Below are 20,399 nucleotides of genomic sequence, written 5' to 3'. Positions count from 1 at the left end.
ATTTCCAACATCATATGAACGCAGCATAACATCTGACTGTCAGCTGTCTCTTGGAGACAGTAACCACAGATTATCCATTGTATTGACCATATACTCCACACAATGAAAATAAATATCTTCAAAAATGGAAGGCAGTCGGGAGGAGGCAATATCAGGTGGAACCAGCATAGCCAATATTCTGTGTGGACAACAGGCACAATGGTTTCCTAGTTACCACAGCCACAAAGTCAAAATTGGCTATCGAGAAATTAATGACAACAATGTGCTTTTGGGTTTTTAATTTAAAAGTTAGGCATAAGGTTAGCAGTGTAGGTTAAGGTTCGTGTTAGGTTTAAAATCATATTTTAGAAGGGAGATTGTAGAAATAGGCGGGGTTTATGACTTTGTGTTCGTGTAGTGACGATCAGGCACAAGTCTGATACACAGGTTTTTTTTCTCAGTTTCCAGGATGTCACGTGTCCTACTTACACTCGTAGCTACCTTAATCGTTACGAAACTTATATTATATCAAGTAAGCCACACGTAGCAAATAAGACATACATTTTATTATTACAAAATGTGACACTCCCATTGACCTCCATACAAAATCTTCTCGCTTGGTGAGCCCCCCCCCCCCCAAAAAAAAGAAATTGGCCCAGTTATCCCTCTTGTGTAGGTCGTCATTGTAAATAATAATTTGTTCTTAACTGACTTGCCTAGTTAAACAAAGGTTCATTGTAAAAACATGTTTTGCTTCGCCTCTTCTCTGCAGTAACTATGGTGACCACTACGTCATTCTGTAGTGGTTCCCGTAGCCTTTATGACGTCAACGACCCTGTACAACGCTCTGAAAACCCCGGAGTGCTGTTACCATAGATACTGGCGGAGGAGGGTGGGGTTTAGAGGAAGCGGAAGTGTCAGCACAGGCGGAAGTGGTACTGCCCTGAATATCCCGAGCAGCGAACCGAGGACAGCTTGATACTCCCATCGTTCAGAGAAAAAAAAGCAAGATTCAAAATACATTCTAATTGTGAGTTTACTTGCATAAAGTTGATTCTAGTATTATTTCCTGGTTAAGGTAGAGAATTTTGGGCCCATAATAACCCAACAATGGCTCAAATCGCTATCTATGGCGGAAGGTGCCTATTGTGGTTTGGGGCTTTGTACAATGACTTAGGCCGAGACGTGTGATTGAATGGCGAACTAGAGCTCACAAACAAGCTAGGATGTAGATTATTGTAAACCAATAGGGGAGATCTGCCATGGAATATATGAATCAAAAATTGTTCCATTATGAAATGTGTATAGAGACTGAAAAACACAGTTTGCCAGGCTAACGTTCCCATCCTGGTCGTCGTGAAATCAAGATATCTTACCAGCGCTAGCAAGCTAATGCTAACTTGACGATATCTCCAGCGAATTTTACAAGTGACTGGACTGCAATACACAGGCCTTTGCGATTCATGAACAATAAAATAAATCAGGTGCTTATAACGAATTAAAATGACATTTTAGTAAATCCAACTCATTCGTAGCATTCAATTACGCTAGCTAACGTTAGTTGGTTTGCTAACGGTATCGCTCCATCTTAAAATTCCGCAAGGGAATGCGACAGAGGGCGTAGCTAGCCAACTACCAACATCTTCAATGGACTGGAATATAGCACGCTAGCTAGCGCCATAGCAATGAGGTTGCCTACGGATCTTATAGGGCAATGCTGCAGTTTTTCCGCCATGGACGTTCCATTGCTAAATCCGTGATTAAAGAATAGCAGGTTGTCATGTTATCGGGTTTATAGCGATAATAACTAATGTACTGGCAATTAAGACGTTTGTCCTTGGTATTTTAGGATACCATACTTTCATAGTACTCCAGGCATTGTAAATAAACTAACGCAAGTGACAGATCAGAGTCAAAATTGACTTAGCGGCCATAATAAGCTTGTAGTTAACATGGCCATAATAATACATTGGTTAAACAATAGGTCCTATTAATTATATGGGTAAAACAATATAGCTAAGATCCCCTGCGGCGTTGTCACTGAGTACTGTGACCATTTCATGTTATTTTCTATTGGTGTCTAGGGCATTAGAAACATTCCTTGCTCTAGGTGTAAGTCTAGAGCTGTGTTTCACCTCTAACCTTATCACTTTGTTTACATTTTTATTTACTATAATGGTTATTTGTTACAGGGTTTCCAAAATTCGGTCCTGGGGTCCTCCTTGGGGACACATTTAGGTTTTTGCCCTAGCACTACACAACTGATTAAAATAACCCACTCATCATCAAGCTGATTCAGATAATCAAAGCTTGATGATTTGGTTATTTTAATCAGTTGTGTAGTGCTAGGGCAAAAACCTAAATGTGCACACAGGGACTGAGTTTGGGAAACCCTTGTTTAACCTCTTACATCTAGACGTTCCGCTAGCGGAACACCTGCTCCAATATCCAATGATACGCGTGGCGCGAATTACAAATTCCTCAAAAATACAAAAACTTCAATTTTTCAAACATATGATATTTTTACAGCATTTTAAAGACAAGACTCTCCTTTATCTAACCACACTGTCCGATTTCAAAAAGGCTTTACAGCGAAAGCAAAACATTAGATTATGTCAGCAGAGTACCCAGCCAGAAATAATCAGACACCCATTTTTCAAGCTAGCATATAATGTCACAAAAAACAAAACCACAGCTAAATGCAGCACTAACCTTTGATCTTCATCAGATGACACACCTAGGACATTATGTTATACAATACATGTGACGTTCAGAACTAGCATACCCCCCGCAAACCTCCGGTGAATTTACTAAATTACTCACGATAAACGTTCACAAAAAACATAACAATTATTTTAAGAATTATAGATACAGAACTCCTTTGTGCAATCGAGGTGTCCGATTTTAAAATAGCTTTTCGGTGAAAGCACATTTTGCAATATTCTGAGTAGATAGCCTAGCCATCACGGCTAGCCATTTAGACACCCACCAAGTTTAGCCCTGACCAAACTCCGATTTACTATTAGAAAAGTTTGATTACCTTTGGTGTTCTTCGTCAGAATGCACTCCCAGGACTGCTACTTAAATAACAAATGTTGGTTTGGTTCAAAATAATCCATTGTTATATCCAAATAGCGGCGTTTTGTTCGTGCGTTCAAGACACTATCCGAAGTGTAAATAAGGGTCACGAGCACGACGCATTTCGTGACAAAAGATTTCTAAATATTCCATTACCGTACTTCAAAGCATGTCAACCGCTGTTTAAAATCAATTTTTATGCCATTTTTCTCGTAAAAAAGCGATAATATTCCGACCGGGAAAGCGTGTATACGTACAAAGAGAGAAAATAAAAGCATGGGATCCCCTCGTGCACGAGCCTGAGTCTCACAGTACTGTGACCAGCCACTATCCAAACGCGCTACTTTTTTTCAGCCAGAGCCTGCAAAGCCACGATTCAGCTTTTTGCCGCCTTCTGAGAGCCCATGGGAGCCGTAGGAAGTGTCACGTAACAGCAGAGATCCCCTGTAATGGATAGAGATAATCAAGAAGGGCAAGAAATGGTCAGACAGGGCACTTCCTGTAAGGAATCTTCAGGTTTTGGCCTGCCAAATGAGTTCTGTTATACTCACAGACACCATTCAAACCGTTTTAGAAACTTTGGAGTGTTTTCTATCCAAAGCTAATAATTATATGCATATTCTAGTTTCTGGGCAGGAGTAATAATCAGATTAAATCGGGGACGTTTTTTATCCGGCCGTGAAAATACTGCCCCCTAGCCATAACAGGTTAAAGATGGTCTTCTGATTATGGCCTAAAACTTCCTAGAGCCCCAATGGGACTTGATCAACAGTTGAATGAGTTTAGCATCTGCAAGATAAATTTACGATTCCGTCAGCCTTTTTCACAAACACACTGCTAGGGCCTAATAATGTCTTAGCATATGAGGCTGCATGGATGTGTATACTTGCCTACGAGTGGGTTATGCCTACAGCGTTTTTATAATAATAATCTAGCCTTTCTTGTCACGTGTAAATGGCAGGGCATAACATTTACTTTTTGGTACACCAGCCTCTGTGACAGGTAGATTTAAAAATCTACCAGCCTCTCAGATTTTTTTACCAGCCAACATATTTTTTCACACAAATTTCACCAAGAAAACACAAACGAACAGATGAGCATGCTTTGTAATGTTTCTAAAACAAATGTATTATTAATAAGAAGTAATGTGGGTTATTGTTTTTCATTTTTTGTGATGTTTAACCAAAATATCACAGATTAGACAAAAATGCTCCTTTAAGGGCGTGAGGTTACCGTTGTAGTGCGACTCAAGTCATGTTTGTGCCTGTGAGATTGTCTGACTAGTAGAAGTGTTGTCTTCTTTCCCCTAGCAGTTAAAGCTCAAACATAGAAAAACAACCTAGCATGTGAACAAAACAATGTAAATAGCCAAGAAACACAAGGACAAAGTCTCACTTGAGTAGATGTTTGTTTTAGACCAAGTTTTATGCCTGTGCGCAGCACTTCTAAAAAATCTGAATCTTTCACGCTGCTCTTCATGTGCGCACAGCCCCCAGCCAGGCAGTGTTGCAGAGCGAGGTGGAATAGGCTATATAGGATTCGTAGTTCTTTGACTTTGTGCAATTAATTTACCAGCTATGAAACAAAACGGCAGAAATACTTTGAAAACAGCTACTGCAGAATTTATTTTACTATAAATGTGATCATACATTACTTTCTATTCACAAATGTGAGTGAAATACTCACACTGTGGAGCCCTAACCACCCGCCAACGTGGCTGGTGAAATAGACATTTAACCCGCCAACACCAAAATCTACTCGCATTTGGCAGGTGTTTATTTTAGGCCCTGGTAAATTGGCTGGTCAGGCTAGGTTCACCAAGTGTCCAGTAGAGGGCGCAGCTACTCCAAGAATTCACTGAGGTGAAACCTGGCTTAAAAACGAATGAAGCCGATGCAGTAAAAGACACAAAATCTGATCATGCTTTCCTGCAACACAAGCTGTTGACTGACTGGCCTAGCCTATAGACATTCAGATCAACAATAGAGCTATCTTCATTGTCATGGATGTGTTTTTAGCTTGGCTAGCATATCGTGTCCAAAAATGGTGTTGATATAGGCTAGCCTACTATAGGTTGAACGTTGCACGCATTCACACCATATGGTGTCTTCCTTGCTATAGCCTATTGCATATGGAACTTTAGTGTAGCCTACACTTCAAGTATTTATTAGGCCTACATTAATTGTGGTTGTATTGTGAATCGAAGAGCAGGCAACACTTAGTCAATTAATAATATGAAAGGAGCATCTTGGAGTTACTCAGACCAAAACACAGGCTATATGATAGGCGTAATACAGAAATGTTCATCACTACAATGAATATACCGGAAATTACGTAGATGTGTACACTTAATTATACAAGGTTTTATATGCATCTCGATTCTCTACTTCGTCACATTTGCACTATTTCACTCGAGGACCAGCAGTGGAGGCTTTCCTCCTTAAAAATAATCTTCTATTTGACAACACACAATGTCTCAATACAAAGTTATATAATGTGCCTACTTTTTTTGTGAAAGTACATGGATGTGTGATAAACGGATGAGCAAAAACATGTAATTTGGTCATGTACACTACCGGTCAAAAGTTTTAGAACACCTACTCATTCAAGGATTTTTCTTTATTTTTACTATTTTCTACATTGTAGAATAATAGTGAGACATCAAAACTATGAAATAACACATATGGAATCATGTAGTAACCAAAAAAGTGTTAAACAAATAAAAATATATTTGAGATTCTTCAAATAACCACCCTTTGACTTGACAGCTTTGCACACTCTTGGCACTCTCTCAACCAGCTTCACCTGGAATACTTTTCCAACAGTCTTGAAGGAGTTCCCACATATGCTGAGCACTTGTTGGCTGCTTTTCCTTCAGTCTGCGGTCATGCTCATCCCAAACAATGGTTTGAGAGAATGCCAAGTGTGCAAAGCTGTCTGCAAATGGTGGCTACTTTGAAGAGTCTCATATAAAATATATTTTGATTTGTTTAACACTTTTTGGGGGGTTACTACATGATTCCATATGTTATTTAATAATTTTGATGTCTTCACTATTATTCTACAGTGTAGAAAATAGTAAAAAATTAAGAAAAACCCTTGAATGAGTAGGTGTTCTAAAACTTTTGACGGGTAGTGTATGCGAAAACCTTTTAGAATTTTGTATGATGTCAGTAGCCTAGTCAAAGGCAGCATTATGCTAAAATATATTGGCACACTCCATTTTAGACCATAGGTAACAAATTAAACCAAGTATTTGAATGTTAAACAATCTGCCTCTAGTGGCCTAATGGAACAAATGCAATTGGATGGTGGCTCTACTGTTTAAGGTCTCTGATAGGTTGTTATTTTGTTACCGGATATAATTATCTGCTCAGCTGGTTAATTTGGCCAGGATGGCCTATGAGAAAAGCTAGCAGCTAACCATTTTAGACCAATGGTTTAAACCATGGTCTAAGCAAAGTTCACAAGTATGGCCCCTAAGGAAATAACTTTGGAGTAACTCCTGAGTGGTGTCTGAAAGGTTTTTCATGTTGACATATAATGTTCAGATTTTATTAATCAGTTTTAATACATAGCCTATTGAATAATCAGTAATTAGGCCAAATATTAGTATATACTTCTCACTCAGTTAAAGGAGGGCCTCATTTCTGAGATATAGGCAACCCAATAGCATGTCCAGAGTTGTTCCGGGGTTGATGTCAATTCCATTTCAATTCAATCAGGAAGTAAACTGAAATTAAAAAGCATTGAAAGGCAAGTTTACTGAAGTTTATTTCATTTCAGTCATTGTCAGTTGACTGAATTGACAATGGCCCCAGTGTTTCTCAATTTTTATGATGGCTATGTTGCTTGCTGTGACTATGACCTCAACTCTGTGCCCTTTCACAGTCTCGACATGGACAAGAACGACCTGGTACAGAAGGCTAAGCTGGCCGAGCAGGCCGAGCGCTATGACGACATGGCGGCGGCTATGAAGGCGGTGACGGAGCAGGGCGGCGAGCTCTCCAACGAGGAGCGCAACCTGCTGTCGGTGGCCTACAAGAACGTGGTGGGTGCGCGTCGCTCCTCCTGGCGTGTCATCTCCAGCATCGAGCAGAAGACCGAGGGCAATGAGAAGAAGCAGCAGATGGCACGCGAGTACCGCGAGAAGATTGAGGCTGAGCTGCAGGACATCTGCAAGGACGTGCTGGTGAGAGAGCGCGGCCGCTTGCTACTCCCTATGGGCCCCCCTCGCTCTTAAATGAAGGGTCCCATGATGTTATGGGGATGGGTGTAACACTGGGGCTTTATTTCAATTCATTTATAGTCTGTTCATTTAGAGTCCAGGCAATTTGGGAGTGCCCTATACTCAACAGGCATTTTTCATTAGGCATTCTGATTGTGAGCTGGAATGAATTTGACCCCAAAGCCAGGTTACAAAGCATAATCTATTTTGGGTTCATCTTTTGTTTGGTCCTGTGTGTTGAAAGGGCGGACTTGAATTGACTGACACCCAACCAACCCCTCTTTTTTTCTGTTTTAGGCACTCCTCGACAATTACCTCATCGCCAATGCGACTCAGGCAGAAAGCAAGGTGTTCTACCTTAAAATGAAAGGTGACTACTACAGATATCTGTCTGAGGTGGCATCTGGAGAATCAAAGAAGAGTAAGTTGATCATCTCTGTCCAATGGGGAAGCTTCTGAGTCACCCATATTCGTTAATCAGCCACTTTTCTTCAACCTCTGATTTTCATAGAAATAAGCAAAACCTCCCATTTGATGTCCGCATAGTACATTTATTTATTTTATTTAACCTTTATTCAACTAGGCAAGTCAGTTGAGAACAAATTCTTATTTACAATTACGGCCAAGGAACAGTGGGTTAACTGCCTTATTCAGGGACAGAACGACAGATTTTTACCTTGTTAGCTCGGGGATTTGATCTAGCAACCTTTCGGTCACTGGCTCAACGCTCTAACCATTAGGCTATGTGCCGCCCCGTAAGATCTAGACAATGTTTAATCAGTATCCATTATACAGGAGATGGGCAGTGAAATTAAACATGAATTAACTTCAACAAAAGCATGATGCCGTTAATTAATTGGACCTCTTCTCCCTCTCTGTCACAGCCACAGTGGAGAACTCCCAGCAGGCCTACCAGGAGGCCTTTGACATCAGCAAGAAGGACATGCAGCCGACACACCCCATCAGGCTGGGGCTCGCTCTCAACTTTTCTGTCTTCTACTATGAGATCCTCAACTCCCCCGAGCAGGCCTGCAGTTTGGCGAAGGCGGTGGGGCACCGTTATACACTGTCTCTCTCGCACAAACACACACACGTTCCTCCATCACACAGCAGCGCCTGTGTGATCAGCATGAGTCTGGCCTAACCGAATCAATACAGAGCACAAACACGCCCCTCCTGCTCAGCTACACTATAGATACAAAAGTATGTGGACACCCCTTCAAATTAGTGGATTCCGCTATTTCAGCCACACCAGTTGCTGACAGATGTATAAAATTGAGCACACAGCCATGCAATCCCCATAGACAAACATTCACAGTAGAATGGCCTTACTGAAGAGCTTAGTAACTTTCAACGTTGCACCATCATAGGATGCAACCTTTCCAACAAGTCAGTTTGTCAAATTTCTGCCCTTCTAGAGCTGCCCCGGTCAACTGCAGGTGCTGTTATTGTGAAGTGGAAACTTCTAGGAGCAACAATGGCTCAGCTGCGAAGTAGTAGGACAAAGAAGCACACAGAACGGGTAAAGGGTAAAAAATGGTCTGTCCTCGGTTGCAACACTCACTACTGAGTTCCAAACTGCCTCTGGAAGCAACATCAGCAAAATAACTGTTCGCCAGGAGCTTCATGAAATGGGTTTCCATGACTGAGCAGCCACACACAAGCCTAAGATCACCATGCGCGATGCCAAGCGTCGGCTGGAGTGGTGTAAAGCTCGCCACCATTAGACTATGGAGCAGTGGAAACACGTTCTCTGCAGTGAGGAATCACGCTTCACCATCTGGCAGTCTGACGGACGAACCTGGGTTTGGCGGATGCCAGGGAAACGCTACCTGCCCAAATGAATAGTGCCAACTGTAAAGTTTGGTGGAGGCGGAATAATGGTCTGGGGTTGTTTTTCATGTTTCGGGCTAGGCCCCTTAGTTCCAGTGAAGGAAAATGTTAATGCTACAGCATACACTGACAGTCTACACGATTCTGTGCTTCCAATGTTGTGGCAACAGTTTGGGGAAGGCCCTTTCTTGTTTCAGCATGACAATGCCCCCGTGCACAAAGCGAGGTCCATACAGAAATGGTTTGTCGAGATCGGTGTTGAAGACCTTGACTGGCCTGCACAGAGCACTGACCTCAACCTCACCCAACATCAGTGCCCGACCTCACTAATGCTCAGCGACGTTCCAACATCTAGTGGAAAGCCTTCCTAGAAGAGTGGAGGCTGTTTTAGCAGCAAAGGGGGGGACCAACTCCATATTAATGCCAATGATTTTGAAATGAGATGTCCGATGACCAGGTGTCCACATACTTTTGGTCTGACACAAACCTGCTCGTTAACACCGGTGCTCGTGCTGTTGGCGTTTGCCAGATATTGAATAAAAAATTGACTTTAATGATTGGTGCTTTGTCATCTGGTATGCCAAGATTTGTCAGTTGGTAAGCCCTTTTTAGGGGTAATACATTTAAAACGTGTTTTGGAGGCATTGTAGGTTTTCGTATTCTGGGTCTTTCAGAACATGTTTTTTACCCCCTTCCATATGCCTCTTTTCCCTCTAGGCTTTCGACGAAGCGATCGCCGAGCTTGACACCTTGAACGAGGACTCTTACAAAGACAGCACCCTGATCATGCAGCTACTAAGGGACAACCTCACTGTAAGTGCTTACAATACACGCCTTGTCCATGTAATGCCATTCAAATGCATAATAGTTTGATACTCTTGGAACTGTATACCTCGAGTGTATGAATCCAATGAACTCAATGGTTGGATTTGTTTTTCTACCCCTCTGCAGCTGTGGACATCAGAAAACCAGGGTGATGAGGGGGATGCCGGCGAAGGGGAGAACTAAAGGCGTTGCACTTCACTGTTAATCCACCCACACCCTTCTCTCTCTTCTCTTACACATATACAGCCCGTACATTCCCGCTCCATCCAGCCTCTTCCTTTCTGTATGACAAGCAGCATGAATTGTACCTGACCTACCAGTTGTGCCCTTTCTCCGATATGCTCCAAGGCAACAGGGTAACACTCAGTTGTTAACAAGCCGAGTCTTGTTTTGTGAGGAGAAAAACAATTCTAAAATTGCCCAGTTGAGTGGCATGGCCATTCCCTCCTCCACCTCCCTTCCTTTTGATTCCCTCCAAACATTTAAAAAATATGTTCTTTCACCGAGCAAGTTATGCACTTATAGTATCCATTTTTTGCTTTCCTGGTGTACTAGCGATGGCTGGTTTGACTCAGAAAATGTATTAAACTGTCTGTTTATTTTCAACAAACACTGTGATGCTTAGTTATTCTCCACATAATCACATTCTGGATGATAAAATTCAGGACTGTATGGTTTGAGTAGCAGTGCAATTCTGCTGTGGCCTCATACAGAATGGTAAAACGGGCTGTATTGTGACACTGACTAACATGCGTATTGTTTGTTTATTTTGCATATGGAATTAAAATGAATAAAAGGGACCCTACTGTAGGTTTTGCCATTCCACATCTGTCCAGTTAAAAATAAGAAAAATATATCATTCCATCAGAACCTAACATTAAGACAATATACCTTTTTTGAACAAACCTGGAACATTCTCCTATTCAGCTGTCATAAAGGTGCTGTTTGAAATCAGTACAATGATCCTGGTTTGTTCTTAAATGTTACTTTTTGCTTTGTGTAATAATGACTCACACTTTGGCTCAACTGTAAATTGTAAACATTTGCGGTAAATATAAATCTGTCTTAAATGTAATGTTAACCTGCTTGCAAAGAAACACCTTAAAGCTGTTGCGTTGAACTTTGACGTCTTGGTTATTCAAGCCTATCTTGATAGCCTTATGCTGACAGTACAAACTGACCAGTTTCCTTCATGAAATGATATCTAAGCGAATGTATGCTTTTGCCCACGACGAGTGTGTAAGCAAGTCCCCTAATGTAAGTTGTGTAAGGAGGTTGTCTATCATAGTCAGAGATGGCATTGATGCTTTTGTTTTGTGTATCTCCAGAGGAGACCATATTATAGTGGAATGCGGTCAGTGGATGGGATAGATTCTGGAGTAGTGCAAGGACCCTTAAGAGGTAGCTGAATTCACTCAGTGTCACAATACCTTGTCATCACCATAACATTCCACTTAGGTGTAGAATTGATCTGTCTCAGTCGGTCTTGCTGAAGACAATGTTTCATGCACTGAAGAAAAATCTCCCCTTTTAGCTGAACAAATGGCAGTTATTCTACGCTTGATTAAAAAAAAAAATGCAGTAGTGAATGTGGAACCGAGCCTGTCTGTATATCTGGTATCTCCAATTGCTTTATTTTTACTGACCGGTATTCTGCCTAAAGTTTGCTTCTGTGACGGTTTTATTGCTTAGTGCGCACGTGGTTGTGACATTTTAGACTAGCATTAAAAAAATACAAACAAACAAAAAAACTGGTTATTGACGTAAAACAACATTTGTGTATGTCTTTTAAAACAGTTCTAGTTTCACCTTACATGTTATCAGGAAATGTAAAAGACAATTTAAAGTGAAATAAAAGTTTTATCAGTTCCAAATGTTCCTGTTTTGTTTTTATAATCACTGGTTTGTGTCTATGACGGAGTTGCTGCCTAAAACACTAGTTGAAAACCCTCAAATTTTTCCTTGAAAAAGTCTTAAGTGTTATTTAATGTCCAATTAAAACATTGGCTACTTATTTGACAGAAAAATTGCATTCCACCTCAGAAAGAAGGCTTAATCTTTTCCTCAGGCGTCCTATTTTTATTTATTCCTGTCTCCTAAGGGCTCTTGAATATTTTAAACCGGGTAGTTTGGGTCCTGGATGCTGATTGGGTGAAAGCTGTGGTATATCAGACCGTATACCACTGGTATGACAAAACATTTATTTTTACTTCTCTAAATAGGTTGGTAACCAGTTTATAATAGCAATAAGGCACCTCAGGGGTTTGTGGTATATGGGCGAAATACCATGGTCACACCTCCTCGGGCATTATTGCTTAAATATACTATTACACACAACCTAAAAATGTAAATGAAGCATCAGGGCATTACACTATATATACAAAAGTATGTGAACACCCCTTCAAATGAGTGGATTCGGCTATCTCAGCCACACCCTTTGGTGACAGGTGTATAAAATCGAGCACAGTCATGCAATCTCCATAGACAAACATTGGCAGTAGAATGGCGTTACTGAAGAGCTCAGTGACTTTCAACATAGCACTGTCATAGGATGCCACCTTTCCAACAAATCAGTTCAACAAATTTCTGCCCTGCTAGAGCTGCCCTGGTCAACTGTAAGTGCTGTTATTGTGAAGTGGAAACGTCTAGGAGCAACAATGGCTCAGCCGCAAAGTGGTAGGCCGAGTGCTGAAGCGCGTAGTGCGTACAAATCATCTGTACTCTTGCAACACACAACCGAGTTCCAAACAGCCTCAGGAAGCAACGTCAGCTCAAGAACTGTTCGTCAGGAGCTTCATGGTCGGGCAGCCGCTCACAAGCCTAAGATCACCATGCCAAGTGCCGGCTGGAGTGGGGTAAAGCTCGTCGCCATTGGACTCTAAAGCAGTGGAAACGCGTTCTCTGGGGTGATGAATCACACTTATCCATCTGGGTTTGGCAGATGCCAGGAGAACACTACCTGCCCCAATGCATCTTACGGCTACAGCATGCAATGACATTCTAGACGATTCTGTGCTTCCAACTTTGTGGCAAGTTTGGGGAAGGCCATTTCCTGTTTCAGCATGACAATGCCCCCTTGCACAAAGCGAGGTCCATACAGAAATGGTTTGTCGAGATCGGTGTGGAAGAACTTGACTGGCCTGCACAGAGCCCTGACCTCAACCACATCGAACACCTTTGGGATGAATTGGAGCGCTGACTTCGAGCCAGGCCTAATCGCCCAACATCAGTGCTCGACCTCACTAATGCTCGTGGCTGAATGGAAGCAAGTCCCTGCATCAATGTTCCAACATCTAGTGGAAATCTGTCCCAGAAGAGTGGAGGCTGTTATAGCAGCAAATGGGGGACCAACTCCATATTAATGCCCATGATTTTGGAATGAGATGTTCGACGAGCAGGAGTCCACATACTTTTGGTCATATAGTGTATATCCTCAAGTGCACCCATTGGCAACAATGAAGATACATGGTGCAACAAAATAACGATTTCACTTAACAAAAGGTTTGCCAAATATCCAAGTTGATTGAATAGCCTCAGGAAATGCCTCCCAGTTCTGAAAATAGGAGGATGGGCTTCCCATTGAGATATTGACCACGCTTAAATGCACACCAATATCCCGTTATTATTTGGGATACTCAAGTATTCTCTTTTTGAGTTGATATAAACATCATGTCCATTTACAATAACCCGGATAAGATGCCTGGAATATGCTGATTTTAGACTGGATACTGTGGCATGTCTTATACTGTTTACTGTTGTTTTTCGCTGTCTGCGCAGGCTCAGCTTTGCATATAATAGGTGTTGTGTGATGATATTTTCATCTGATTGTCAAACAAATCCCTTCAAAAAGTAGGCTACCTGCACCATAATAATTTGTTTTTCTGATACTCGGTACTGGACCATATAGCCTACTGGCTTAGGCTACTTTCACCCCTAATTTAGCAATACATTCCTGTTTGTCATTTCCAACGTTTGGTAGGCCATATTATAATTTCCCATTTCTGCTTATGGGGAACACTATGGCTCCTAATTCCTATATCTAGGAAGGCTTGAAAAACAGGTGGTGCTGAATTCAGACCTTAACGCATTTCCCTCCAATGTTCTCTTAATGACATTATGGTGATCTATACAGTGACCCAGGAAGAACTTTTGGAATTCCATGCTTATCTAAAGTTTATGAATAAACACCTTAATTTCACCATTAACTATGACCTATCACAAATCCATTTTCTCTCTACAGATCTCTATAGGGAACCTACAGACAGGAAATACCCTCCTTAGAGGTGACAGTTTTCATCCATGTCCACTTATTAAAAGTCTCCCTATAAGTCAATTCAGTCGCATCAGAAGAATATGCAGCTCTGATGCTTCTTATCAGAAACAGACCATGGACCTCACACAACGGTTTAAGGAAAGGGGGTACAAAGACAATTGGGTAAAACATGCAAATGGTCGTTCTGAAGGACTAACAGTTGGAAAGCCTTCAACCAAAAGTTGAAGAAAAAGCAGAACATGTCCCCTCATGCTTCACCCAATACTCACCATTGGGGAAGGCATTTGAGGACATTATCAGGAAGCACTGGTACATTATTGACACTGATCCACAATTGAAACCCATTTTTAAATATCACCCACGTATGGTCTTTAAAAGACCCCCAAATGTGAGAGGCATTGTGGTTAAATCTGATTAGCCACCAGAGAAAAGGGAAACTTTCTTGGACAAGGTTCCAGAGGGTAATTACAAATGTGGCCAATGTGCTCAATGCAGCTTCACGTTCAAATGCAACTCATTTACCCAGCCAGCACAGAACAAAGATTTAAGATCAAAGGCTTGATTACCTGCACGTCCACCAATGTTATTTACATGTTGAAATGTCCTTATGGTCTGTCTTACATAGGGAATACCCATAGAAGCCTTAAGACACGGATCAGTGAGCACCGCACCAATATACGGACAGGTGAGACAAAAAAATCTGGTTGCTGTTCATTTTGTACAAGATAAACATCCTATTAGTTCTCTGAGATACATTGGAATAGAAATGGTCAAGACGTCACACAGGGGAGGGGTTCATTGAGAGGAAACTTCTTCAAAGGGAATCTGAAGAAGTTTGACATAAAACCGTTTTTATAAAATGTCCAAATTGTGGGTTTTTTTTATCCAAATGCTTGCTCATTTGGATGCCTGGGTTAATGTTGAGCACTTTCTGGGAGTGGGAATGCCATTTCCACTTCCACCAGCTCACGTTTATTGCCTATGGTGATGTTCCTCTTCCCAGATGTTGCTGAACTTACAATGCCTGGATAGGTATTTTACGCTTTGCGTCGTGTGTAAGAACAGCCCTTAGCCGTGGTATATTGGCCATATACCACACCCCCTCATGCCTTATTGCTTAAATATACTGAGATGACATTGCTGAAACTTAAAATATTGATAATCCGAAAATACATTTACCAAAAAATATGTTCAAACATCTTGTAATTGAAGCAATAACTGGACAATGGAAAACCATTGGTTTCAAAACTGGTATCATCTAATTCAGCCCCCATCACGGAGGATGAGTGTCTCTGATTTGTCCCCCATTTGTTTCCCCAAATCGAAATCTGCCATAAAACTACATCTAAAGATTATGCATTACTGATAGAATTGTCAACATGTCAGGTGATATAGATGGTAATATGTTTCAATATGCTCGTAAATGCAACTATACTGAAATAAAATATCCCCAAAAAAATGTCATACGCATGAAAAGGAAATTTCTCTCAAATTTTGTGCACAAATTTGTTTACATCCCTGTTAGTGAGCATTTCTCCTTTGTCAAGATAATCCATCCACCTGACAGGTGTGGCATATCAAGAAGCTGATTAAACAGTATCATTACACAGGTGCACCTTGTGCTGGGGGCAATAAAAAGCCACTAAAATGTGCAGTTTTGTCACACAACACAATACCACAGATGTTTCAAGTTTTGAGGCAGTGTGCAATTGGCATGCTGACTGCAGGAATGTCCACTACAGCTGTTGCAAGATCATTTAATGTTAATTTCTCTACCATAAGCCGCCTCCAACTTCAATTTTGAGAATTTGGCAGTATCTCACAACTCAAATCAAATCAAATGTATTTATAAAGCCATTCTTACATCAGCTGATATCTCAAAGTGCTGTACGGAAACCCAGCCTAAAACCCCAAACAGCAAGCAATGCAGGTGTAGAAGCACGGTGGCTAGGAAAAACTCCCTAGAAAGGCCAGAACCTAGGAAGAAACCTAGAGAGGAACCAGGCTATGAGGGGTGGCCAGGCCTCTTCTGGCTGTGCCGGGTGGAGATTATATAACAGAACATGGCCAAGATGTTCAAATGTTCATAGATGACCAGCAGGGTCAAATAATAATAATCACAGTGGTTGTCGAGGGTACAACAGGTTAGCACCTCAGGAGTAAATATCAGTTGGCTTTTCATAGCCAATCATTCAGAGTATCTCTACCGCCCCTGCTGTCTCTAGAGAGTTGAAAACAACAGGACTGGGACAGGTAGCACGTCCGGTGAACAGGTCAGGGTTCCATAGCCGCAGGCAGAACAGTTGAAACTGGAGCAGCAGCACAGCCAGGTGGACTGGGGACAGCAAGGAGTCATCAGGCCAGGTTGTCCTGAGGCATGGTCCTAGGGCTCAGGTCCTCCGAGAGAGAGAAAGAAAGAATTTAAGAGAGCAAACTTAAATTCACACAGGACACCGGATAAGACAGGAGAAATACTCCAGATATAACAGACAGACCCTAGCCCCCCGACACATAAACTAGTGCAGCATAAATACTGGAGGCTGAGACAGGAGGGGTCGGGAGACACTGTGGCCCCGTCCGACGATACCCCCGGACAGGGCCAAACAGGCAGGATATAACCCCACCCACTTTGCCAAAGCACAGCCCCCACACCACTAGAGGGATATCTTCAACCACCAACTTACCTTCCTGAGACAAGGCCGAGTATAGCCCACAAAGATCTCCGCCACGGCACAACCCAAGGGGGGGCGCTAACCCAGACAGGAAGATCACGTCAGTGACTCAACCCACTCAAGTGACACACCCCTCCTAGGGACAGTATGGAAGAGCACCAGTAAGCCAGTGACTCAGCCCCTGTAATAGGGTTAGAGGCAGAGAATCCCAGTGGAGAGAGGGGAACCGGCCAGGCAGAGACAGCAAGGGTGGTTCGTTGCTCCAGTGCCTTTCCGTTCACCTTCACACTCCTGGGCCAGACTACACTCAATCATAGGACCTACTGAAGAGATGAGTCTTCAATAAAGACTTAAAAGTTGAGACCGAGTCTGCGTCTCTCACATGGGTAGGCAGACCATTCCATAAAAAATGGAGCTCTATAGGAGAAAGCCCTGCCTCCAGCTGTTTGCTTAGAAATTCTAGGGACAGTTAGGAGGCCTGCGTCTTGTGACCGTAGCGTATGTGTAGTTATGTACGGCAGGACCAAATCGGAAAGATAGGTAGGAGCAAGCCCATGTAATGCTTTGTAGGTTAGCAGTAAAACCTTGAAATCAGCCCTTGCCTTAACAGGAATCCAGTGTAGAGACGATAGCACTGGAGTAATATGATCAAATATTTTTGGTTCTAGTCAAGATTCTAGCAGCAATGTTTAGCACTAACTGAAGTTTATTTAGTGCTTTATCTGGGTAGCCGGAAAGTAGAGCATTGTAGTAGTCTAACCTAGAAGTGACAAAAGAATGGATTAATATTTCTGCATCATTTTTGGACAGAAAGTTTCTGATTTTTGCAATGTTAACCAGATGGAAAAAAGCTGTCCTTGAAACAGTCTTGATATGTTCGTCAAAAGAGAGATCTGAGTCCAGAGTAACGCCGAGGTCCTTCACAGTTTTATTTGAGACGACTGTACAACCATAAAGATTAATGGTCAGATTAAACAGAAGATCTCTTTGTTTCTTGGGACCTAGAACAAACATCTCTGTTTTGTCCGAGTTTAAAAGTAGAAAAATTGCAGCCATCCACTTCCTTATGTCTGAAACACAGGCTTTCAGCAAGGGCAATTTTGGGGCTTCACCATGTTTCATCGAAATGTACAGCTGTGTGTCATCTGCATAGCAGTGAAAGTTAACATTATGTTTCTGAATGACATCACCAAGAGGTAAAATATATAGTGAAAACAATAGTGGTCCTAAAACTGAACCTTGAGGAACACCGAAATTTACAGTTGATTTGTCAGAGGACAAGCCATCCACAGACAGACACAAACTGATTTCTTTCCGACAAATAAGATCTAAACCAGGCCAGAACTTGTCTGTGTAGACCAATTTGGGTTTCCAATCTCTCTAAAATAATGTGGTGATCGATGGTATCAAAAGCAGCACTAAGGTCTAGGAACACGAGGACAGATGCAGAGCCTCGGTCTGATGCCATTAAAAGGTAATTTACCACCTTCACAAGTGCAGTCTCAGTGCTATGATGGGGTCGAAAACCAGACTGAAGCATTTCGTATACATTGTTTGTCTTCAGGAAGGCAGTGAGCTGCTGCGCAACAGCTTTTTCAAACATTAATGAGAGGAATGGGAGATTCGATATAGGCCGATAGTTTTTTATATTTTCTGGGTCAAGGTTTGGCTTTTTCCAGAGAGGCTTTATTACTGCCACTTTTAGTGAGTTGGGTACACATCCGGTGGATAGAGAGCCGTTTATTATGTGCAACATAGGAGGGCCAAGCACAGGAAGCAGCTCTTTCAGTAGTTTAGTTGGAATAGGGTCCAGTATACAGCTTGAATTATTTTCATCATTGTGTCAAGAGATATAGTACTAAAACAATTGAGTGTTTCCCTTGATCCTAGGTCCTGGCAGAGTTGTGCAGACTCAGGACAACTGAGCTTTGGAGGAATACGCAGATTTAAAGAGGAGTCCGTAATTTGCTTTCTAATAATCATGATCTTTTCCTCAAAGATGTACATGAATTTATCACTGCTGAAGTGAAAGCCATCCTCTCTTGGGGAATGCTGCTTTTTAGTTAGCTTTGCGACTGTATCAAAAATAAATGTAGGATTGTTCTTATTTTCCTCAATTATGTTGGAAAAATAGGATGATCGAGCAGCAGTGAGGGCTCTTCGATACTGCACGGTACTGTCTTTCCAAGCTAGTTGGAAGACCTCCAGTTTGGTGTGGCGCCATTTTCGTTCCAATTTTCTGGAAGCTTGCTTCAGAGCTCGGGTATTTTCTGTATACCAGGGAGCTAGTTTCTTATGACAAATGTTTTTGGTTTTTAAGGGTGCGACTGCATCTAGGGTATTGCGCAAGGTTAAATTGAGTTCCTCAGTTAGGTGGTTAACTGATTTTTGCACTCTGACGTCCTTGGGTAGGCGGAGGGAGTCTGGAAGGGCATCTAGGAATTTTGGGGTTGTCCGAGAATTTCTAGCACGACTTTTGATGATCCTTGGTTGGGGTCTGAGCAGATTATTTGTTGCGATTGCAAACGTAATAAAATGGTGGTCCGATAGTCCAGGATTATGAGGAAAAACATTAAGATCCACAACATTTATTCCATGGGACAAAACTAGGTCCAGAGTATGGCAGTGAGTAGGTCCGGAGACATGTTGGGCAAAACCCACTGAGTCGATGATGGCTCCGAAAGCCTTTTGGAGTGGGTCTGTGGACTTTTCCATGTGAATATTAAAGTCACCAAAAATTTGAATATTATCTGCCATGACTACAAGGTCCGATAGGAATTCAGGGAACTCAGTGAGGAACGCTGTATATGGCCCAGGAGGCCTGTAAACAATAGCTATAAAAAATGATTGAGTAGGCTGCAAAGATTTCATGACTAGTAGGTCAAAAGACGAAAACAACGTTTTTTTTTGTAAATTGAAATTTGCTATCATAAATTTAGCAACACCTCTGCCTTTGCGGGATGCGCAGGTGATATAGTCACTAGTGTAACCAGGAGGTGAGGCCTCATTTAACACAGTAAATTCATCTGGCTTAAGCCATGTTTCAGTCAGGCCAATCACATCAAGATTATGATCAGTGATTAGTTAATTGACTATAACTGCCTTGAAAGTGAGGGATCTAACAATAAGTAGCCCTGTTTTGAGATGTGAGGTATCACAATCTCTTTCAATAATGGCAGGAATGGAGGAGGTCTTTATTCCAGTGAGATTGCTAAGGTGAACACCGCCATATTTTGGTTTTGCCCAACCTAAATCGAACATGATTCTCTGGTCTGATGAAACCAAGATTGAACTCTTTGGCCTCAATGCCAAGCGTAACGTCTGGAGGAAACCTGGCACCACCCCTATGGTGAAGCATGGTAGTGACATCATCGTGCTATGGGTATGTTTTTCAGCGGCAGGGACTGAGAGACTAGTCAAGATCGAGGGAAAGATGAACAGAGCTAAGCAAAGAGAGATCCTTGATGAAAACCTGCTCCAGAGTTCTCAGGACCTCAGGCTGGGGCAAAGG

At 42.0% G+C, this 20,399-nt stretch overlaps 1 protein-coding gene across 1 annotated transcript; it reads left to right on the top strand.

Annotated features, from left to right (window-relative positions):
- Window positions 1–844: 844 nt before the first annotated feature.
- ywhaba (tyrosine 3-monooxygenase/tryptophan 5-monooxygenase activation protein, beta polypeptide a) lies at window positions 845–11,812 on the top strand. The gene is made up of 6 exons (XM_014131624.2): window positions 845–1,009; window positions 6,949–7,249; window positions 7,583–7,706; window positions 8,170–8,333; window positions 9,836–9,931; window positions 10,070–11,812. The coding sequence occupies exons 2-6, from the start codon at window positions 6,956–6,958 to the stop codon at window positions 10,124–10,126; spliced, it is 735 nt and encodes a 244-aa protein (XP_013987099.1). The 5' UTR covers window positions 845–1,009; window positions 6,949–6,955; the 3' UTR covers window positions 10,127–11,812.
- Window positions 11,813–20,399: the final 8,587 nt, after the last annotated feature.

The sequence above is a fragment of the Salmo salar genome, chromosome ssa12, assembly GCF_905237065.1.
Source record: "Salmo salar chromosome ssa12, Ssal_v3.1, whole genome shotgun sequence".
In the NCBI taxonomy this organism is placed as follows: domain Eukaryota; kingdom Metazoa; phylum Chordata; class Actinopteri; order Salmoniformes; family Salmonidae; genus Salmo; species Salmo salar.
This window is presented reverse-complemented; position numbering and strand designations above follow the sequence as displayed.

What these genes read in the sequence shown, in the direction of transcription:
- ywhaba (XM_014131624.2), top strand. Translation starts at nt 6,956, where the DNA reads ATGGACAAGAACGACCTGGTACAGAAGGCTAAGCTGGCCGAGCAGGCC. An exon ending in ACATCTGCAAGGACGTGCTG is followed by an intron (nt 7,250 to 7,582) that starts GTGAGAGAGCGC and finishes TTTCTGTTTTAG; the next exon opens with GCACTCCTCGACAATTACCT. An exon ending in ATCTGGAGAATCAAAGAAGA is followed by an intron (nt 7,707 to 8,169) that starts GTAAGTTGATCA and finishes TCTCTGTCACAG; the next exon opens with CCACAGTGGAGAACTCCCAG.